Raw genomic sequence first — 23,995 nt, 5'->3', positions numbered from 1 at the left:
GCGAGGTGTAACGTGTGGGAGGCTCACACTACCCCCGCCATTTCCTGTCTCTGCTGTGCAGGCGTCCCCCAACCCAGGGGTTCTCAACCTTTCTGCTGCCAAGGCACCCCTGTGTTCAATAAAATATTCCAGGGCACCCCTACATACGATAAAGACTTTCCCGGTCCTGTCTTTTTTGCTACAATGATGATACAATGACTCTTTATTTGTTTTGTTGTTTGTTTGTCTTTGTTGCTTGTTGGTGAATCTGCAAATATGAATTGCCCCACGCGGGATCAATAAAGTTGTCTGAATCTGAATCTGATGACAAAAGTTTTTTTTTAAATACAGAAAAGGATCACTAAAGTGCTATCTGTTGCAGCTGCACTGTTCTCCATAAAAATAGCATATTTGGATAAGTTTGACAATTTCTCAAAAACAGAAAATCATGTATTTTTTTTAAATACAGAAAAGGATCACCAAGTTACCATTTCTCAAAAAATATAAATAAATACAGAAAATAAGCACTCGTTCACTCAGTGGACATTTCTAGCTCAATGCGAGGTCCGCTGCTGCTGGCTAATAATACGGTCAATACGTGGGGAGATCTTTGACAAGGCAACACGCATGTCATCATCAAGGCTCAACTTGGCCCTATATTTTGTTTTCAGAGCTGTCATGGATGAAAAGCCAGCTTCACACAGATATGTGGGGCTGAATGGTATCAACAAACACCTTAACTGCAGCATCATGAGATACTTGGTACTCAGCACCACACTCTGAAACTAGCTCTCCAGGTGGTATCAGATGAGATTTCAATGAGTTCTTCCAAGAGTTTGGATGGAGATGTGTCAGGAAGCTTTGTCTCAATGTTGTCTGTAAAGTTTTTTTTTTATCCAGAGTAACTTGGTGATCCTTTTCTGTGTTTTATTAAATAATGATTTTCAGATTTTTAGAAATGGTCAAACTTATCCAAATATGGTATTTTCATGGAAAACAGTGCAGCTGCAACAGATAGCACTTTAGGGATAATTTTCTGTAATCCAAAAAGAATTTGGATTCACTATAAAGTGCCTGTTCACTATAAAGTGCCACGTTTTGATATATTGAGCTTTAAACTTTAAGTAAATTTTTTGGAACACGCAACCTAAAACACCTCCCAAACCGTTCCTGCAATTGTTTTATGTTGCATGATGATCATGGATACATTTATTATGTATTGTATTTTTTATGTTTAAATATCAACATAATCTGTCTGTCCACCCTCAGTACATTTACTATCAATATAATATAGTAGTCTGACTTCATCATCTTTTCAAACGCACACACATAGAGGGAGAATGCCCCACCCCCCCTCCTTCCCAGTCCTCCTTCCAACTAAGTCCCCACCCTGCTGTTCTCTGTCGCTCTGAACAGGGCTTTTTAGCTTGTTGTTAGCTTATGCTAACGGGACATTAATTCCGGTCTTAAACACAACGTGGTCATAAAGGAATGGCAAGGATTGCAAAGCATGTTATATGCATTTGACCCGTTGCGGAATAAAACAGCAGGGATTTGTTTTGGGTCGCAAAAACACTACCCTTGCTGTGTTTCAATGTCCGCGTTCCAGATCCAGACGCTACTACTGCTGAGCTGAGAGACGCTACTGCTCACTGCTCAGCCTGCTGTATGGAGATGCATCCTATTGGCTGTGTGCTGGAGCGGATATGAGTCACGACACCACGGATTTTCAAAATAAGAGTATCATAATGACCTTAATGTTGCTAGCTTTCGGAGCCTAGTTATTATAGCTGGAGCTGCGCGTGGGCATAAATGAGACCCGCTATAGGATTTTCAAAATAAGACTGTTGTCATTCTATATTTTTAAGGAACATTGCCAGGCATCTCGCGGAACCCCTGGCAGCTCTCCGCGGAACCCCTGTGTGCCGCGGAACCCCTGTTGAGAACCGCTGCCCCAACCGACCTGTAGGAGTCGCTGTCCACAATGTCCAGATTACCACCCATCGACTTCCACCCGCTAACTCTGCCAATTGAGTTAGTATGATGGCCGGCCCAAGCCGGAGGCAACGCCGACAGCCGGATTCGAACCCGGTGTCTCTTGCGTTGGTGACGAGCGCAATGTCCGCTGCGCCACCCAGCCGCTATTATATGAAATGTTTTTGTATTCAAGTCATTGTTTTTTTCAGGGCTACCAGGAGCTTGGTGCGTCTGGCGAGAGGTTGTAAGGAACACGCCAGTTCAGTGTCGCTACAGTATGTGTTGTTTTTTTCCTAGTATGGTCGTGAAATTGGTATAAAATGTTGGTTTAAGAGGTATTAAAAAGGTCTTAAAAGCCTTTAATTGAACTTGTTGAAACCTGCAGATACCCTGGTAAAGCGCTTTGAGTGTATGGAAAAGCACTATATAAATGCATTCATACAGTATCGAGTTAGGGAATTCAGAACCAAATCATATCTAAGAGATTCCTCTCAGATTCCTCTGGGAAAACATTATCAATTAGGGCCTAGTTGATCTGTTTGGGGTTCTTTGATATGGAAACCTGATCAAGATAATGCTACATATCCAGAACTATTGTATTGCACTGTAAAGAGGGGCGACAGTGGCTTGGGAGGTAGAGCAGTCGTCTAGCAATTCAGAGGTTCCCGGTTCGATTCCCGCTCCTCCCGAGCAGCGTGTCGATGTGTCCTTGAGCAATACACTTAACCCCTAATTGCTCCCGATGAGCAGGTTGGCACCTTGCATGGTTGCCTCCGCTGTCGGTGTGTGAATGTGTGAGTGAATGTGTGAGTGAATGGGTAAAATGTGAGTAACAAATTGTAATGTGTGCAATAGCCACAACCTTACATGAGGCCACCACCCACCTGGAGAAGGCGGGGGACTATGTGAGGATGCTGTTTGTGGACTACAGCTCAGCGTTCAACACCAAGCTCAGGGAACTAGGAGTCAACCCCAGTCTGTGTGACTGGATCCTGGACTTCCTGTCGGATCGACGCCAGGTGGTGAGGATGGGCCCTCACACCGCCGCCCCCCTGACACTCAACACTGGAGCCCCCCAGGGCTGCGTCCTGAGCCCTCTCCTCTACTCACTGTACACCTATGACTGCGTAGCCATGCACAGCTCCAACACAGTAATTAAATTTGCTGATTGATGACACCACAGTGATAGGCCGAATCACCAAGAGTAGTGCCAGGAGAACAACCTCTCCCTCAATGTGGAAAAAACTAAAGAGTGGGTAAAATAACAGGGGATGCCAAAAAAGAATTATTAAAAAAAAAATTATTAAATATTTTTATTAATATTTTTTATTTTTTTTAAGTCAAGCAGTCACCATGTACACTACAGTATGGCTCGGCGGCCAGTCAAACTTTCTTTTTATTTATTTAACAGATTGCAGAATGGGTACAATACAGTACGGCTCAATACACACAATTTTATAAGGGGATGCAGACCAGAGAAAGACGTTTGTCTTGTTTACATCAGGGTCATTAATACTGCTGGAGCATTGGTTCATTTTTGGTCAGATTTTTCCTTGCACGATTTTGCGCGCCGCGTCGGAGCAAATTCGAGACACATATTCGGTTGCAAAAAGGTGTCCCACGGTCTCCTCTATGGCCGTGAATATCTTCACGCGGATCGGAATCACGGCGCGCCCATGGGACACTTTTCCGTTTTGGCGAGTTTATTCCACGCTTTCGGCTTTCCTTTTCTAAGCATTTTCGGGGCTACATGTGAATGAGTAAAAGTTGCGGGACGCCCAGATGTTCCCACGATAGAAAGCTCGCGTGGAGCCCATAATAGGCTCACTTAATACAGCGTTTTTAAAATCACGCAACATTTTCAGGGTCGCGAGCCGACCTTTTCCCCTCGTTTTCGATGATGGAAGTGATTTAGGAAAAGCTTCGGCACGCCGAGAGGTACCCGTGGATCTAATCTCGCGAGGATCGGGGCAATATTCGGCCCGTGGGAGCAGTCACGGGTTAATAAAATTTTCAAATGTGCGGGCGGCTACGTGGCGTTGTGGGCAAGGCACTCACCACGAAATCTGGAGACGCTGGGCTTGCCTGTTCGAGCCCAACGCTCCACATTTGCTTTCAGTTTAGCTGGTCGTCCGTACTAATACACATTGGCCGTATTAGGGGGTGGGAAACTGATGGGTGGGGATCGGGCGTTGTGGACAGCGACTCCTACAGGTCGGTTGGTGCGCCTGCGCAGTAGAATCAGGAAGTGTCGGGGGCAGCGTGAGCCTCCCACACGTTACTCCTCGCCACTGAGAGATCGAGCTGCGCAGGTGAAAAGATGCGACTGCTGTTACCTCAAGTACCGGAGGGGACTTGTGCTATGTATGACTTAGTCCACATTGCAGCCGGCTTGTGGGAGGCAAGAAACAGCATTCATGACAGGGGAGGGTTGAATTGGATGATACGAAATTGGGATGGGAGAAAATATAGAAAATGGGAGAAAAAGTGGATAAAAAAAAAAAAAAATCAAATGTGCAGAGGGGAGGCCAGACTAGTTAGTCTGCTGACAGGCCCGTTTTAAGGTGTGGGCAGGGCTTTAGTCAGCTCGAATCTGATTGGCTAGTATTGGTTTTGGAGTCCACATACATGGGGAGGCTGGAGAAAGACACCTCCCCCCTGCCTCCTCTCCAGTCTCCTCTGCTGCAGTGAGTCTGACAGTGTATTAGAGAGAGTGAGAAGGAGAAGAGGGAGACATTTAAAATAAAATATATATATATAACACAGATGAAAAATTATGATTTTTTTATTATTATTGTAAACTATATATATATTTTTTTTTTTTTTTCATATTTCATATTTGATATTAATTCATATTTTTATAGGGAGGCCTGGCTTCCGTTGGCTTCCATGAGGATTCGCCACTGAGAGCTGGTCATAGACTACAGGAGAGGGGGAGAGAAGCTGGACCCCATCACCATCGACGGGGCTGCAGTGGAGGGAGTCAGCAGCTTCAAGTTTCTCTGTTTCCACATCACCGACGAACTCACCTGGGATGTCCAAACAACTCATGTGGTAAAGAAGGCCCAACAACGCCTCTACCACCTCAGGAGGCTGAAGAAGTTCGGCATGACACCAAAGATCCTGAAGGCATTCTACAGAGGGACAACAGAGAGTGTCCTGACAGGGTTCATAACCGCCTGGAGGGGGAACTGCACCGACCTCAACCTCAGAGCGCTGAGCAGAGTCGTGAGGACAGCTAAAAAAAATCTGTGGATGTGAGCTTCCCTCCATCCAAGAAATATGAGAGCCGGTGCTGCATCAAAAAAGCCCGGAAAATTATCAAGGACCTTAACCACCCCAATCATGGACTGTTCCAACTGATGCGGTCTGGAAAGCGTTACCGCAGCCACACAACCAGAACCAACCGGCTGAAGAACAGTTTTTCCCCCCAAGCCATCAGACTCGCCAACAGAGCCCATTGACGCCCCCCGAATCCCCCTTACTGCCGATGCCGCTGTGTCTGGTAAACACCATTCTGTGAGAGAGACGTGTGTTGCCTTTTTCCCTTTTTCTTTTGGATAAAAAGAGGAAAAGACCAGCTGTCAGAAGTGTTGGCCTGTATCGCTATTTCTCACGTTATACAGCTTCAGTAGTAGCCGCTTAGCTTGCTACTGCGTTAGCTGGTGGCTATCGATAGCCTGTAGAAGCTAACTGTTAGCCAGTTAGCTGTTAGGCTAAGTCGTTAGCTGGCGGCTACGTTCGGCTAGAAACGTTAGCTTGATGCTATCAGTTAGCCTGGAGTTAGCTGTTAGCTTGTGCTACAACCATTGGCGCTAGCCGTGAGGAGGTAGCGGGCCCTGGCACTCTGACTACGGCGTCATCTCTGGCAGAAGATGCCGTCGGGCCTGCGCCATGACCGGCCGCAGGAGGGGGGCGTCGCGCCGCAGCGAGGCTCCAGCCGTCACCGCTTCTGGCCCCGCCAGCGAGAGGCCTCGTCAACGTGGTAGACCAATCTGTGTTTGCGGCCATTTCGTCCTGCGTACGAGGTGCAGGTAAGGTGTCCGTAGGACATTGCCCCACTCTTCCTTCCTCCCCCTCCCGAATGTTTTTGGTTAATAACGATGTCTTCGTTTTAACAAAACATTTGTTACTTCACTGCATTTGGAGATACGACGTGTGCTGTGTGAACATTTTCTTGGTCGCTATTTTGTATAGCTTAGGTTCTAGCATTTGGCCAAGGCTTATGTCTTTCTCTCTACCTAAAAACAGCGTTATTTTTTACGTGAGTAAAAATTAACTGGGTTTTTTTGTTGTATGATGAGAAGTTGTGTGTGTGTTCATGTAACGTTTAGACAACGTGGCTGAGTCCACAACTGGCTGGGTATTAACCTACAGTGCTGTACATAGTGGCATGTGATCAAGGGCTTGAGTCCCTCTCTTAGCTTGTTATTTTTCTTTGCTTAATTTAAGGGTAATGGTAAAAATAACAAGTGGCAAGTTTTCACACATAAGCAGAGCCGTGGATAAAACCTGTTTTCAAACGAGGTTATCGGCTGTGGCTGGCGTGCATGATGTGTGCAGCGTTACTCTGCGGCAGTGGTTCTCAAACTTTTTACACCAAGTACCACCTGAGAACGTAGCTGGCTCTCCAAGTACCACCATATGACCGACGTTAAAATACAGTCTATTCAGCTATGCACAGTTCACGCAGGAGGAAAATGTATTCCTATTAATACCATTATTTATTGTTAACTTTTGTCAGACACAGCCACAATGTACAAAGGGGTAGCACTAGAACTAGCAAACTCTTCCACACAACTCATACAATGCAAGGGGCATTGAGAACATAATAACTAACATTCTCACATTCTCACAAAATTAAGAACAACTGTATTTCAGCAAATGTACTTAATTCTCTCTCTCTCTCTCTCTCTCTCTCTCTCTCTCTCACACACAGCAAGCAATTGTCCTTCACTCTCTCTCTCTCTCTCTCTCTCACACACTCACACTCTCACACACCCACACCCACACACACACACACACACACACACACACACACACACACACACACACACACACACACACACACACACCTACACACACACACACACACACACACACACACACACACACACACACACACACACACACACACACACGCAGCATGTTGTTGTCCATTGACAACTCACATAAGCAGGGCCGGACTGGGGAAATAATTCAGGCTGGGAAATATAGTGTGAAATATAGCCCCAGTCAGGCCACTTTCTAAGTGGGGGTCCCCCACCAGGAATTATTTTGTTACAAAGACTTAATTCCCTGCATTCTGGTGCAGGAATTTTTGAAATGTTACCCTTTAAATGCCAGTTTGTGCCAGGGCATCACAAATTATTGTAAAAAAGAAAAGAAAACACATATTCAATACATTTTCGAATTGTAACCCTTTAAATGCCAGTTTGTGTGATGGCATCACAAATTATTGTTAAAAAAACACACAAAAAGTAAAATATTTTCAATATATCAAATGCAAAGTAATTATTTTTTTTAATTATTCCCCGGTTACACTAGGATTCGCCTGTTCGAATCCAGCTCCCGGCGTTGCTATCAGCTTGGCTGTCCTCTCACGCTGATACAATTGGCTGTATCAGGGGGTGGGAAGCTGAAGGGTGGGTCCTGGGCGTTGTGGACAGCGACCCCTACAGTTCGGTCGGGGCGCCTGCTCAGCGAGGGTTGGATCTGAGGAGAGATAGTGTGGCCTCCCACACGCTACACTCTCCCCGGTGAGAACCTGCGCGGCCAGGTTGGCCTGCCCCAGGCTGCGCATGCGTCGGAGGAAAGCATGTGACAGTCTCCGGTCTCCCGGACCAACAGTAGGGGAAAGTTCGCAACAACCAGGAAGGGTGGGATGGGAGAAAAATCGGGAAAAAGGAGGGGAAGAAAGATAATAAAAAAAAATAAAAAAAAATTATTCCCCGGTTTGCCCATGATACGGTGTAAACCCTCAGCTACAGCTGGGGTTGCGCTCTTGCTTAGGGAGTGGTGCAGTTTTCTCTGAAAATTTTTTTTGGTCGGTATATTGTATGACTTAGCAAGGCCTGTAGCTAGCACTTGGTCGAGGACTTATGTCTTCTCTCGTCATAAAAGACGGCATTCCTCTTGCAGTAGTGAGAGTGAACTTTTGCCTTTTTTATTGTGTAAAGAGGGTTGTGTGTATTGTGTTTACGTTTAAGTAAACGTGGCATTGAGTTCACAGCTGGGTTGGGTGTTAGCCTACAGAAGTTTTACATATATAGCTCTTGTACCAAGGCCTTTGGCCCCTCTCTTTGGTCTGTGTTTTTTCTAGGGATGCCCATATAGACCTTGAGCTTAGAATAAGCCCAAGTACTCCACCCGTTGACTGGGAAGAGGAGTACTCTACTTCCAGTCTACAGCAAAACCCAGGCTGGTGAGGAATTCCACCACCTGCCTGGTATGAGACCTGGCGATCTTCTCTGACCGGCCGAGGACCAGAACGTCGTCCAGGGTAGAATAAAATTTGTATCCCCCGACAACGCAGAGACCCCAGCGCGGTCTCCACGCACTTGGTGAAGATGCGAGGAGCCAGAGAGTAGCCAAACGGCAGCCTCTGGTACCCGCACGCTAAGCCCTGCAAAGGAAGCGTATGTCCTAGGAGGGAAGATTGGGATGCGAATACGCATCCTACAGGTCTATGGAGGTGAACCAGTCCCCCACCTGACAGCGCAGGTGGGTGACAGTCAACATTCTGAACCTTCCATGGGACAGGTCCAGTATGGGTCTGACCCCCCCCCCCCCCCCCCCCCCCCCGACTTCTCGGGCACCAGAGAATATCGGGAGGAAACGCCGCTCATCGCGTCCTCTCATGGGACCACGACGACGGCCTGCTTCGCCGCCAGAGAACGAATCTCCTCGGCCAGGGCTGTCACTGCTGCGGACTCTGATAATAGAGTCTGTACCAAACCCAAAAACGGAGGGCGGGGGTGTGTAAACTGTAACACAAGCGCCGCCCTCAGCGTTCTCTCCATCCACACCGACATATGGCTACCACTGCAGCCATACGTGGTAAAATTCCAAAGCGCCCCCGCCGCCAACTGCCGCTGGTCCGCTAGGAATCGTAGATAGGTGGCCCGGTTCCTCCCGCTGTGCGTTGTCAACCCTGGTCTTGCCAACCGCGCGAGCAGGGTGTCTCGTGGAGCCGGGATATCGCACCCTGACTCTACCAACGAGGCAATCGCACCCAAGGGGGGGACCCCGACAGAAGGGGCGGTCTGATACGGGGGCAGCGGCCATCACCCTTGGTGACATAAGCTCCCCCGCTGAGCATCTTCCCGGCATGGACTGCTGAGGATAGCCTGCTCTGCAGCTGGACATGCAAGGCGTGTGGTCCCCACACTGCCCGATAGGGTGGGTCCCTACACACCGTAGCCCTGTAGTGATATTACTACCACCCAAATCACGCATGCCTAACTGACCACCGCCGGTCTTCCGGTCGGGGGAGGCACTAACGTGATACCCGGCCTGGCGAGGGCGGGGCTGGGGGAACTCGCTGTGACCTCCTGGGCCTCGAGTTCCCCTGCTGACAACCTTTTTCGTCGACAGACACAACACCAGGCTCACCAAACACAGACGCAGAATGTGTGGTGTGGGAGCCGCTTGACAGCACAGCATTCTCACAGGCAGACCCAGGCCTAGCTAGCAACTGGGTGTCAGCCCCTGTCCCCATGAGAAGCGAAACGTGGGGCCGCTTGTGCTTCACTGAAAGCATGCGGCCCGCAGCCAAAGGGAACAAATCAGATCTCTCCCCTCCTCAAGGGGAGATTGCTCCAACCAAAAAAGCCTGTGAACAACCGTTGACAGCATCCTAGCCCTCCCTGCGGTTATAGCTTGCGGCTAGGTCAAAAGCTGAATAACCTCAAAACCTCGCGCAATGGTTTTGACGTCGGCTGGCCCTAAGGCCCCACCACCCGACACCATTTTTGACAGAAAAACAGCAAATTGAGCAATGTTGCCAGTCGCTGCTAAATTCTGTACCGCGGCGGTATAGGCTTCATCAGCCCACCAGCCACCTGCCGGGCCGACTCGCCTCATGGCGTCGGCCGGGCGGGACACCGTTCCACCATGTCAGGGCAAAGGACTGATGCCACCTGCTTCACTAAGCACGGAACACCAGTGGAGGCTGCAGACCAAAGTCTACTACTAGTAAAGCACTGCCTCACTAGTAGGCATGCAACAACCTCCACTGCGGTGTGCACCCATGAAGGGATAAAATTAATGAATGAACAAAAACTCTATTAACATATTGCAGAATGGGCTAGCCCAATACACACAATTGTTAAGGGGATGCAGACCAGAGAAAACGTTAGTCCTGTCCACATCAGGGACCCCCATTTTCAATTCATAGATTCACAAAAAGCACACCTGCCCTGAGCCTCAGCCCATCCACCCATGTAAATGGTAAACAAGCCCCCGTTAAACCCCCAACATTAGACACCGATTGACCGTCAGCATGAATGGTTAAGAGGAGGGAAGACAGTAAAGACAGCCCTCGGCGGGGAACATGGGAACGGCGCCCCAACATTGTAGCATTAGCATTAGCTGCGGGCTAGGATACTTGGAAAACATCCAAAAGAGAGTCATGTTTTCCCAAATATCCCGCCCCCCACGCCAATACATCACTCGGTCACCTCACGAGACAACAAGCAGTATTACCCATGCTAGTATCAATGCCCGATAGCATAGGCCCTACCTGTGCACGACTTAGCTCGACTGCTAACCGCCGCGCGACGTCCCTCGGTCCGCTGTCACGAGACAAGGAAACCCAGGACAGGACCGCTGCGCTGTTAGGATGTGCCGAGAAGGTTCCGGGGGCTGGTGAACTTCTGGCGAATACCCACATTGTGTAATTTCTCCCTACGTTTTCATAACAACTAGTTCACGGAGTGCACTGCTACTTCCGCGTTGGAAACAAAATGAGGAAGGTGGAGCGTGACCATTTCCGGCGTCATATAGGGAGACGCATGGGAGTGGCTTGGTCACGTGCAAGTGGGTGCATTTGTTTGTTTCGCGTGCACGCTAGGTGCGTGGAGATAAGAGGATATCTCATTGGCAGAGCGAGACGCGATAGCCAAGTATGATATATAACTTAAGGTTATTCTATAACCCTAGTTATATGAGTATAGCGAGTGCTCTGCTCTGACTCACTGAGGACCCCACGGTCTTCTCCTTTGGTGGTGAAAGACTTGGGAAGGAGCTGATTGTGTGGCCATGACCCCGCTTATATAGGAGCGGATGTGGGTGTGGCCAGGCAAGTGGGTGTGTGCATGTGAACGTTTTTTCATTATTAGAATGGATTAAAGGGATAGTTCCAATAGAGCAGAGCGCTCGCTATACTCATATAACTAGGGTTATAGAATAACCTTAAGATTTACCCTGTTCCCAGCAAACTCTAAGGACCTTAAGGACCAGCCAGTCACTAGAACGGGATCCATAGTTTCCAATAAGGGCCTTAAAAAAGAACAAATACCAGTGTTTGTTGCGCCTCTGAAACTAACACCTTTACCTGTCTCTTAATGAAACAGTCTACACCTTTACCTGTCTCTTAATGAAACAGTCTACACCTGTCATGGTCCCAGCCAGGGATCATGCTCGAACAATGTGAACAGTGTTTTTCTGCCACCCTCTGGTGGCCAAACGCAGCAATCCAGCAAACCTAGACTCGAATGCCGCAGAGAGTCCAGGATCTGGAGTTGCTGCGTTTGGCCACCAGAGGGCGGCAGAAAAACACTGTTCACATTGTTCGAGCATGATCCCTGGCTGGGACCATGACAACACCTGCACCTGTCTCTTAATGAAACTAACACCTTTACATGTCTCTTAATGAAACTAACACCTTTATCTGTCTCTTAATGAAACTAACACCTTTACCTGTCTCTTAATGAAACTAACACCTTTACCTGTCTCTTAATGAAACTAACACCTGTACCTGTCTCACTTTGAGTGCCGACGACGTGTATTGTCGTCTTATCATGCCCCCGTTGAGTGCCGACGACGTGATTTGTCATTTGATTTTTTTATTAGCGATCTCTGAATTCCTATTTCATCAACCGAGTCTCCCGTTGGTACAGCAGACCCTAGGAGCTCAGATGGGAAAATACCGCCCCCTATCGTCTATCCCTGTGTAACTGCAGGCCATTCGATTATACTGCTGGATCTGTGGAGGCACTGTGCTGGCAAGCCGTCTGATGAACATGGAAGTGATCGCGAGATGGAAAGCAGCGTGGAATATATATTTACAGCAGCCAATAATCAATCAATAAACGCGATCGATATTTGTAATGGCGATCAGGAATTGGAATAATCTTTTTGGAGAACATCTGATCTAAGGTAAGGAGTCTATGTTACCAGTTTTAGGATAATCAGAGCTGTATTCACTGAGATATCAGCATGTGCCGTGGGATTTTTCAGCCCGCTTCTATAGCGGGCATAAGTACACATATACTATCGATAATCTAGCGTTTATTTGAAAACGATTCATAAATAGGCAGACAAATGACAACGTATCTAGTGTATTCGAGAATATTCCAATAAATGCCATTTATGGGGGAATCTTGCAATTTTCCGAAAAATCTCGAGAGAACGATAGCTTTTCGAAATGCTATAAAAAGGATATGAACCTATTAAAAAACAATCCGTTTCGACAATGTTGACTGCAAACAAGTCATTGATAAGCGACGGGCAGATTAGACACATAGCCATAATTTAAAACATAGATTATGCGTTTTTAACGCTAACATTGAAGTGGATGATGGCATTCAAGGGGGTAAAAAGGAAAACAAGGCCGGCACTGAAACTAACATCTTTACCTGTCTCTTAATGAAACTAACACCTTTACCTGTCTCTTGCCCGCTGCACTCTTCCTCCGGCAGCGGTTCCTCTTCCTGTCGTTTCTTCCTCTCCCTCTCTCTCTTCAGCCTCTCTCTCTTCTCCTGGTGCTTGCAGTGGTTCAGGTTTCCGTTACACATGTGGTCTAACTCTTGGCTGCCCATGTTCTCCACGTCCATCTCCATCTCCTCTGCCCCAGGATTCTCTGGACCTGTAAGGTGGTGCCACCCACTTCCTGGTTAGGATATCTCATTGGAATGTAGTTAATATGAAGATATTAAGTAGCCGGCAATGTAGTGGTAAAATAAACAATGGGTAAACGATGAACTAAAAAAAAGATTTAAAAAAAAATTTAAACACAGTTTCATTTCAAACATATACCAGTCTGATACTTCAGGCTACAATGCATACTATGAATTTATATCATTTGCATTAGCTGAAAAGGGTGGGTAAACTCTACTTTACAAATGAAAGGTGGTTAAACTGTGTTTCGATGGCTTTACCCTCCACTACGTTTACATTGTCATTTAGTTGACACTTTTATCCAAAGCGACTTACAAATTTTAATTACAATTTGATTGACTTACAAAACAAAAACACGTCCAATCTTTCGTCGTCGACTAAAGACGCACTTCTTCAACCATTATCTGAAATACATTTTTTTTATAATTTTTTGTGTGTGAAAAAATATAAAATCTAACCCTAACTAACCTTACTGTCATGCACTTGTCCTAATAAACTAACCTACACTGTAGCACTCAACACTTTGAAGAACATTGTTACTCAGCTGATAAGAGTTGTACCCTTCCTGATGACTTATCGTACAGAACTTGTAAGTCGCTTTGGATAAAAGTGTCAGCTAAATGACTAAATGTAAATGTAAGTCAGCAGGAGGGGTACACCCAGGCATGCGTTGTTCATGGGACGGGGTAGCACGGTGTGCAAGCTCACTCGCTATTTGCATATCAATAGCGCCGGTCGTCAGGTGTGTTAAATACGTTCTCAGACACATTCACACCTAACTTGTTGTGAAGACGTGTTACATTCCATTTGTAGAGGCAATTAGGCACTGTCTTTAGTCTGTGCCCAAGCGAGGGGACATTAAATGCGCATTCGCGGGAGCGCGCGTGCACGTGGTGCGTGTCACCCCAGATGATTTCAATAACGCACCACTGGGTACACCTCTGGCGGCTAAGGGTAAGTGGTATTGTTCGTCTAGCAGTGCCGAACTTGAGTGCATAGTACTATAGACATAATTAGCATAGTAGGTACATTTAAATTTTGTCATTTAGCTGACACTTTTATCCAAAGCAACTTAGAAGTTGTGTACAACAAGTGAGCAGGAGGGGTCTATCGTTGGCAGATAAGGGTCAGTGATTGTGTTCGTCTAGCAGTGTTTTTTTTATATTTAAAGTTTTTATTTTTCACAAGCAAGACAATACATACATGACAAGACAAACTAAGACAAAAATAATAATAATAACAACAACAACAACAACAACAACAACAACAACAACAACAACAACAACAACCACAACAACAACCACAACAACAACCACAACAACAAGGGGGTGAGGGGGGGGGTTGCAGAGTGTTACAAAGGTTCAGTACACAAACATATTCCAGATAGTGATCTAATAAAGTTCAGGGGACCTTGAAGGCCATCGGGCCTATCACTCTCTTGAAGAGATAGAGCAGCCTGTTCCATTGATAACAAGTCCATGAAGTCCTTGCGCCAGTTCTCCAAACTGAAGCAGTTCGGTTTGCGTTCTTTCCAGTTCATTAAAATAATCCGTTTGCATGCTAGAAAAGCCAGTGCTACAATATTATTTACAATCTTTGCTTGAGCAGTGTCCATTTTTACACCCAATATACACGTTATAGGGCAAGGATTAATGTCAATTTGGAAAGTAACTGACAGGTCCTCAGCAATGTCCAACCAAAATGTCCTAACAAGCGGGCAGTGCCACAGCAAGTGCATGAGCGTACCCTCTACTCCACACCCATGCCAGCACAATTTGGGTAGGGTGTGATTCATTTTATTCAGGGTACAGGGTGTTATATAGGCCCTGTGTAGTATCTTTAATTGTATAATTTTATATCTAACACATTTTGATATTTTAGTACTATTCCTAAGTGCTGCTTCCCATTGTGTTTCAGATATGGGTATACCCATGTCTCGCTCCCATTGGACTTTAGTTTGGGTATTGGTATCAGGGGTGGTTGAACATGATAGTTTATACATTGCAGAAACAATGCCTTTCCTGCCTGTAATTCCCCTTAATGTCTCTTCCAAGACTCTGTTTGTTCCTATAGCTATGCCTTTAGACAACAATGATTTAATAACTGATTGTATTTGTAAATAAGATAAAAATTCTGTGTCTTTCAGCCCAAACTGTGTTTTAAGTTCATTAAAAGGTATCATAGTTCCCCGTTCGATCACTTGCCCCACCTGTGTTATATTATGTTGTTGCCATACATTATTTTTAAGGGGTTTACCTCCTGCAGAAAGCAACAGGTTTTTCCATAATGGACATGATGGTAAGGAATATCCACTAAAGGTCAGGCGTTTATGTAAGATTTTCACTATTTCACATGAAAATTCTAAAAGCGGATTGTCCAGTCTGGGAGTGATTTTTGGGTTATACCACAACATTGAAAGAGATAGATCTTTGTTATGTTCTTCTATAATTTATTCTTCAAGCCATTCCCAGCTGCCAATCTGTCTCACACTATTGTAAGCCCACTGCAAGGGGTATCTTGAGTTATATGCTATGTAATACTGGTGGATATCTGGTAGCCCTATTCCTCCACTACTTCTTGGTTTTATACGTTTTTTATGGCTGATTCTAGGTTTTCTGTCGTCTAGCAGTGTTGAACTTGAGCGCTTCACTCCCGAGTGCATAGTAGTATAGACATAGTAGATAGTAGCATAGTACATAATGTGGTACATAGTAGTAAAGGATATTATTATTATTCTTTTATTAAAGACATTCCTGTCCGTAGCATATAACAAGGACACAGTGTCATAGAGGCAAAGCTTACACAGAGTGCATTTCTGGTGAGCCGCCACTAGGGGCAGAGTGGCTAACTGTCAGTGAATGACATTGAGTGATAGAGCTGCTTTGCATCTAAAGAGAGACCATTCTGGCAGTAGACACTTATGGCAGCAATTGAACAGGCAACTAGCATAACATTAAAAAAAAAAAAAAAAAAAAAAATTAGACGATACAGACCTGTATCAGCCGTGAGAGGTTGTGAAGGTTCTGGGCTTTGCCAGTATGACACCTGGAAGGGGAAATAGAAAGGACGGCCGACGCCATATTGTCCTGTGGAGCGAAAAAGATGTGACACAGTCCTCAGTACAATACTGTCATTAAACGTGGATGTATGAACCGGCATAGCACATAGAAACACAGTCAGAAGGGTGTGGGTTTGGGTTCAAACCTTTGGGGGGTACACTTTAAGCGGGGGGTCTGGTGGTCCTCCCCAGGATGTTTTGAGCGTCAAACACTTAATTTCCTGCATTCTGGTGTATTTTATGCACCAATTTGTGCCTTTTCAGCATCAATTTATCGTGAAAATGTCTTTATAAGTAAAGGAAAAGATAACATTCAGGTACTCGCTGACACAAATATAATGGAATATAATGCAGTAAGGCTCTCAGGCATTATATCTTTTTAGGGGGACAAATTGACCTCTTCTCAATATTGAGGGGGACCACTGCAACCCCCCCCCCCCCCCCCCCGCCTAAATCTAAGCCTACGGTACAAGCTATGATCCGATTATAAAACGATTCTCCATGCATTGCAATTTCTGATCTGAATACATTCAATATGTTTGATGATTGTCATTTTTATATTAGTTCACTGCACAATACAGTATTGCTGTCACACGTCATGGTTGAAAAACTGAGTCAATAGAATGTGCTTTGGTTTCTCCAGGTACCCACTGACACAAATATAATGGAATATAATGCAGTAAGGCTCTCCAGCATTCTGTATTGCTTTCAAATATTTATTCTATAGTTACAGGTAGGGATGTCCCGATTGCATTTTTTTGCTCCCGATCCGATCCTGATCATGTGATTTTGAGTATCTGCCGATACCAATTTTTCCCGATCCGATCTTTCGGCAATGCATTAAGAAAAAATGCAAGTTGAACCTGAAGGTGTTTTTCTTTTATTTAACAGTATCCAACTATCCATTATATCCAACATGGATAGCTTCTTTTTTTCACTTATTGCAGCATTGGATCAAAATTCAAAACAAAATAAAAATAAAGCTTATCAGTGGTGCACCAACATTTTTTAAAACTCCCGATTTTCTTTTCCCGATTCCGATCTTCTGAAAATCACGTGATCGGCCCCGATCTCCGATCACGTGATTACACCTAGTTACAGGTAAGAAGGATATTTAAATGTTTTGACCCCCTTATTTCGACCTCTTTTGGGGAGGATGTTGTCTTTCATATTAACTATATTATTTGAGGGGAACAAATTTACCTCTTCTCAATATTGATGGGGACATGTCCCCTGTGATGGATCACGGTCTATGTGGGTTTGGTTTTAGTGTATTCCTGCATGCTTTGGATGTATTTGGGGTTTTCTCTGGTGAGCTGTCAATCACCAGACACCAGTTAATTGCCATGCGGCATGGCAGGTGTGTGGGCTGGATTGCCACCTGATTGATGTGTCAGCTGTGCAGTGCCTTTAAGTAGGCTTGGTTTCCTGTGTTCAGATCCTTGTTCATTTCATGTTTTCCCTCAGTAGTAGAGGAGTGTCCCAAGTTCTGTTTCTAGGATTTTCTCTGTCTGTAGTGCTTTTGGTTTCTTGGTTGTTTTCAGCTGCTAGGCAGTGGTGGTTATTTTGGGTATTTTACCCATATCTTTTATCAGTGTTTTGTGTTTTCTATAGCTTTTATTTGTATTTATTCCAGTGTGCTTGTGTTTCCCCCGCCCTGTCTCGTAGATCTGCGATTTTCCAGTGGTTACTTTAACATGAGCAAGCACACACTCATGCTGCACACGCCCACACTTATGGCCACAAAGGAAAGGTCACATTAAAAATAGTATAGCAACAGTAACAGTGTATTGCACTACCAAGGACCTAGCATGTCCTCCATGCTCTGTAAATAACTATGTACAAATACCGAGATGCCCCACTATGTTACCTGTTTATTGCACAATGTTGTTTTATTGGATTCTATTATATGTTGTACTACTGTATTGCACATCGTTGCGGGCAAGACCACCCGCATTTCATTGTATACTTGTATGCCGTGACAAATAAAACTCTTGACTTGACTTGAAGATTCCCCTCTTTTGTGTGTGTCTGCGTGTGTGTCCTACCCCCCCCCCCCCCCCCCCCCCCAATTCTGACAGTCCCCTGCTACTCCCCCCTAAATCTATGCACACGCACACAGGGCTAGATCCACAAAGAATGGGTTGAACGGTGCAAGTTGCACTCTTACTTACAATTCATAATGAATTGTAAGTAAGGGTGCAACTAGCACCGTGCGATCCATTCTTTGTGGATCTAGCCCACAGTGTTGTTCTCAGACCTGGGAAGACATTGTCCAGGTACCAGGCCAGGCCCGCGTAGAGGACAGCGTCCAGCGTCATCATGTACACGGAGGTCAGGAAGGAGTAGCGGTCTCCCTCCAGAGGGCTGGTCCGGACGTTGTCCCACTGCAGCCCCAGGCCCTGCTCCTCATAGCGGGACAGGTACTCCGTCCCGAAGCCAAACGCCACCGGGGACAGCAGGCTCTGGAGCAGGAGAGACATACTGTTCAGTGTTTCATATGAGAGGCAGTCAGATATCACTGTACTGAGTAAAAATGGTAAATTGACTGCATTTATACAGTGCTTTTATCCAAAGCACTTCACAATTTCCCCCCTCACATTCACCCATTCACTCACACACCGACAGCGGAGGTGAGCATGCAAGGTGCCAACCTGCTCATCGGGAGCAACCCTTTTGAGCCTAAGCCTGAAACAGTCCACCTGGGTATATGTAGTTGTTATTGCTGTGTAATTGTCAGAGAATGTGCTGTGAGTAAGTGCTTTTCACCCTTTTTTCAGAACTTCTTCAGCTTTCAATGTCTGTTATTGTTTGAACTTACTGTATGTTTTGAGTGTATCAAACTGTTATTAGACAAGGAAAACAAAAATTGGAATGGGATTTTTACAGGTTTTTATGGAAGTAGACACTGCAATTGCCCATGCATTTAGCTTATCACATGTAAATGTTGAACATGGGAACTATTATGCAACTGCAATAAAAAAAATTAACCCTGGCCTTTTAGGCTCTTTTTTACTCACTTTCTTTAGGCATAATTAGTGGAATTCTACTTGTGTTAACTTCCTCAATAACTCCCACAGTTTTCAGATGCCTGTAAAAGGCAATATGTGAATAAAGCTCATGTCCTTGGCTTTCAGACGGCGCTGAGCTTTCTTCGATAGCGCAAATACTATAAGAGTTACGGTACAGAGAAGCAGCAGTGGTATTTGGGTCGCAGGAGGGGCCCGTAGGTTTAGAAGGGTTAAGTGTCTTGCTCAAGGACACCTCGATACGCTGCCCGGGAGGAGCTGTCACTCTGTTACTGCATCATCAATCATATGGCATTATGGCAGGATCAGGAAATGTGTTTTTGATTTGGTTGTAGATTTGGTTACTACAGTTTCCCTTACAGGGAATTGTAGTATTGTCATCTGTGAAAAATACTTTGCTTCCACATATTATCATACATGTAGCTTGTGTGAGAGTATCATGATGGTGTGAAATGACACAAAAGCAATGTGATGGGGAATGACACGGGTGAAATCATCTAAACACAATCATGGAATCATGTGACTGATGTGTGAAATGCTCCAAAAGCACACATGAAACGTGTGATACGGTGAGAAAATGCTTTCACATGCAAGGTTTTCCCCCACAAGGGTTCTGTGAAACGTCCTTGTACATCCTGTAAATCATAAGCTTGCTTCACATGGTGTCTGTGAATTTCCCCAAGAGGATCAAAAGAAATATCTTATCTTTTTTTTTTAAATATTTGTTCCTGTACTTGTACCAACTTGTACAGGGAAGGGCATGGATTAACATATTGTGGTCTATTCTATTATTACTATTTATATTATAATTTTATAATTTATATATTATATTATATCTGTACATATCCCTTACCTACTCTATACTAGTTACGCTGCTGGACAGTATGACTACTACCATACTGTATGTACATTAATACTACAACTCTGTACATACATATGATCAGCACTATCAATCAATCAGATTTATTTATATAGCACAATTAACATGACACGTGTCAACCAAAGTGCTGTACAGAGGGTAGATACATAGATACATATTGACAACAATCACACTCCGTTTTATGGGAGGGCACACAGGCAAGCTGGGTTTTGAGCCTAGATTTTTGATGCCTATACTCTACTATTGCACTATACTGTTACATTTGCACTCTGGTTGGATGCCAAACTACTTTTTGTTGTACTGTACTTGTGCTGTATAATGACAATACATTTTAATTAATCTAATCTAATATTTGTATGGCTACAATAAACCAACAAACAGGCCTTATCGACTAGCGGTATGTGTTGTTTTTGGATTAGTATTCAACAGGAATGCGAAGCTCTCAGTAGGCTACAGTAGTCTTTAAAAACTGCTGCAACATGAACTGCACTACCGGTAATCCTTAGGGGTTGCACAAATTGTTTACATTGTTTTAGCTATTATTAAATGTGTTGAAATGTGGTTTTTATATTGCACTATTGTACTGCCCTTGAGGACACGGCAGATTTCGTTGTACAGTACTTCAGAAAGGTCTTTAATGCCAAGTAGTTTACACATACAAGGAATTTGATTTGGTCGTTTGTGGTGCGACATTAACGGACAGACAATTACGGTAGAATAAAATAACTGTACTGGACTGTACAACTGTGCATGATGTGTTCAATTATATACACTAATTAGAATAAAAGTAACAATACAGTAGGATAAAATATTTAGCAGGGCTGTGCAATGAAGCAGTAATGTGTGCAAAAAGTATGAACAGTGAAGTATGAACAAGTATGAAGAGTTTTGATTGTATATACAAATATATAGCCCACTATATATATATATATATATATATATATATATATATATATATATATATATATATATATATATATATATATATATATATATATATATATATATATATATATATATATATATATATATATATATATATATATTCATATATATTAAGGCTGTCAAAGGCTGTCAAAGTTAATGCGTTAACGCCGGATTGTATTTACGCCACTTTCTTTTTTTAACTCACGATTAACTTTTTCAAAAGAAAAATTTAAAATCTTTTTTAACTTTTTTTTTTTTTAGTAGACTTCACTCAGGTGTATTATTGATACTCTCATTGATACTATGTTTGTTTCTGACTCAAAGTGTGTGTGTGTGTGTGTGTGTGTGTGTGTGTGTGTGTGTGTGTGTGTGTGTGTGTGTGTGTGTGTGTGTGTGTGTGTGTGTGTGTGTGTGTGTGTGTGTGTGTGTGTGTGTGTGTGTGTGTGAGATAGAGAGAGAGATAGAGAGGGGGGGTGAGAGAGATGAGGAAGGGGCAAGAGAGAAAGAGAGCTGGGAGAGTGTGTGTGTCGAGAGAGAGAGAGAGAGAGAGAGAGAGAGAGAGAGAGAGAGAGAGAGAGAGAGGGGGGGGGGTGTTCTCAGCCCTTGTGTGGGTTAATGTAACAAGTTCCTAACGTTTTCTTTCCCCTATTATTTCATGCACTTTATTCATTGTTTTAAATTATTATTTTCTTTTAAGTTATTTTGTGCATGCGGCTACGTGGCGTAGTGGGCAAGGCACTCGTCACGAAATGCTGGAGACGCTGGGCTCGTCAGTTCGAGCCCAGCACTCCACATTTGCTTTCAGTTTAGCTGGTCGTCCGTACTAATACACATTGGCCGTATTAGGGGGTGGGAAACTGATGGGTGGGGATCGGGCGTTGTGGACAGCGACTCCTACAGGTCGGTTGGTGCGCCTGCGGCCTGCGCAGTAGAATCAGGAAGTGTCGGGGGCAGCGTGAGCCTCCCACGCGTTACTCCTCGCCACTGAGAGATCGAGCTGCGCGGGTGAAAAGATGCGACTGCTGTTACCTCAAGTACCGGAGGGGACTTGTGCTATGTATGACTTAGTCCACATTGCAGCCGGCTTGTGGGAGGCAAGAAACAGCGTCCGTGACAGGGAATTGGATGATACGAAATTGGGATGGGAGAAAATATAGAAAATGGGAGAAAAAGTGGATAAAAAAAAATAAGTTATTTTGTGCATCACTCTGTTTTGAATTTGATGCAAATTTGCAATGGGTCATCCTCTTGTGTTAAATGGCTGCATAAAGCAAGCATTTGTTGACTCTCATGTTGATAAGAGTATTAAAACTTGAAAAAGATCAGTTTAAGGTCGATAAAAAAAATTCAAAAACAATGCGATTAATTTGTGATTAATCGCGAGTTAACTATGGACAATCATGCGATTGTAACGGAAGTACCGCATGTCTATCCACAGTCACGATGGACAGTGTAGTGACGTGGCTGTGGACGTTAAGCAGTACTGCAAGTAAACTCACTCCCCAGAGGCATCCAGACATCCAGGCATCCGCGGCGCGGGAGACCGGGGTTCAACTCCCACTCAGGGCATGTCAGATGAGACCGGTTGCACGATTAATCAGATTAAATATTATAATCGATTGACAGCACTAATATATATACATACAGGTGCATCTCAATAAATTAGAATATTGAGGAAATATATTGGACGCACGCCGCATTGATTCATGCAAAAGGAGCCCCGACCCAGTATCGAGTGCATAATTATACTTTTCAGGAGGCCGACATTTCTGTAATATATCTTTTTTCTTATTATTGGTCTTATGTAATATAAAAAAAACTTATCAGATACTGAATTTGGGGTTTTCATTAGCCGTAAGCCATAATCATCTAAATTGAAAGAAATAAAGTCTTGAAATATTTCACTCTGTGTGTAATGAATCTATATAATTTTCACTTTTTTAATTGAATTACTGAAATAAATTAACTTTTCCTCGATATTCTAATGTATTGAGATGCACCTGTGTATATATATTAGGGCTGTCCCCGACTAAGGATTTCGATGGTCGACTATGATTGGCAAAAATGTGCCGTTAGTCGACTATTGGTCGACTAAAAAAAAATATATATATATATAATACTTTTAATATTTTAATTTTTTTATTTTTGTATCATTCCATTTGGATATATCTATGGATACATCTTGATATTTGTCTAGTCTAGTGTGTTCATTAGATGGGTGAAATCCTCTTTCAGTGCCTCTGTGCTGTATGAAGACGATAGATTTTAATGTGATGATCATGTGACGTACGGCGGCGAGCTTCATGTTCTTGGTGATGCGGTCCTGCCAGGTGACACAGAGCACGTGCGGCAGGTACAGGGTGAAGTACACGATGCCACTGCAGGCGGCCGCCAGGTTGGCCTTGTTGAAGAACACGCTCATCAGGAAGCACTGCATGATGGTGGCCACGGTGAAGGTCAGCAGGAAGAGGAAGACAAGCACGGGGTCGCTGTAGTTCAGCACCTTGCCGCCCTGGGGAAGGAAAGGAGCAAACACGTATAGGGTGAGTAGGCGCACCTTGCACACACACACGTCACTCATCATTGGCTACGTTCACACTGCGAGCTGCAAATGGTAAATGGTGCATTTATATATATATATATTTTTTTTTTAGTGCTGTCGAGCGATAATTTTTTTTTATCTAATTAATTACAGGATTTGTAATAAATTAATCTAATTAATCGCATTTTAATCGCATAACCATTTTAGGCCTGATATTCTATATTCTATAATCATATTTCAAATGGCATGTGTCCAGATGGCAGAATTCAGTACTGTATCTACAAAACCTTCTGTTTAATCATCTTCCATTTATTCATTTGCTTAGATTTTTCAGGTCTGGTCAATTTGAGCATGGTGTTAATCACAGTAAAAGATAAAAAAAAGAAAAATGTAATTGATATTCTCATTTGGTTCATTACAATTTACTCAAGCCTAGTAACATACACAGTATTTCTGACACTGGGAATACATTCCCTGAGATC

General features: G+C 44.1%; 1 protein-coding gene across 1 annotated transcript in view; it reads right to left on the bottom strand.

Annotated features, from left to right (window-relative positions):
• The window catches only part of LOC311239311 (retinal-specific phospholipid-transporting ATPase ABCA4-like), a gene marked incomplete at its 5' end in the record, with an annotated part of 134,775 nt that overhangs the window by 83,521 nt on the left and 27,259 nt on the right, over window positions 1-23,995 (bottom strand). The window contains 4 exon segments of the mRNA XM_084327617.1: window positions 12,845-13,045; window positions 16,071-16,163; window positions 18,396-18,600; window positions 23,262-23,483. Coding sequence (XP_084183743.1) covers window positions 12,845-13,045; window positions 16,071-16,163; window positions 18,396-18,600; window positions 23,262-23,483 — 721 coding nt within the window.

Source organism: Notolepis coatsorum, assembly GCF_963971535.1.
Source record: "Notolepis coatsorum genome assembly, chromosome: 13".
NCBI classification, from domain to species: Eukaryota; Metazoa; Chordata; class Actinopteri; order Aulopiformes; family Paralepididae; genus Notolepis; species Notolepis coatsorum.
This window is presented reverse-complemented; position numbering and strand designations above follow the sequence as displayed.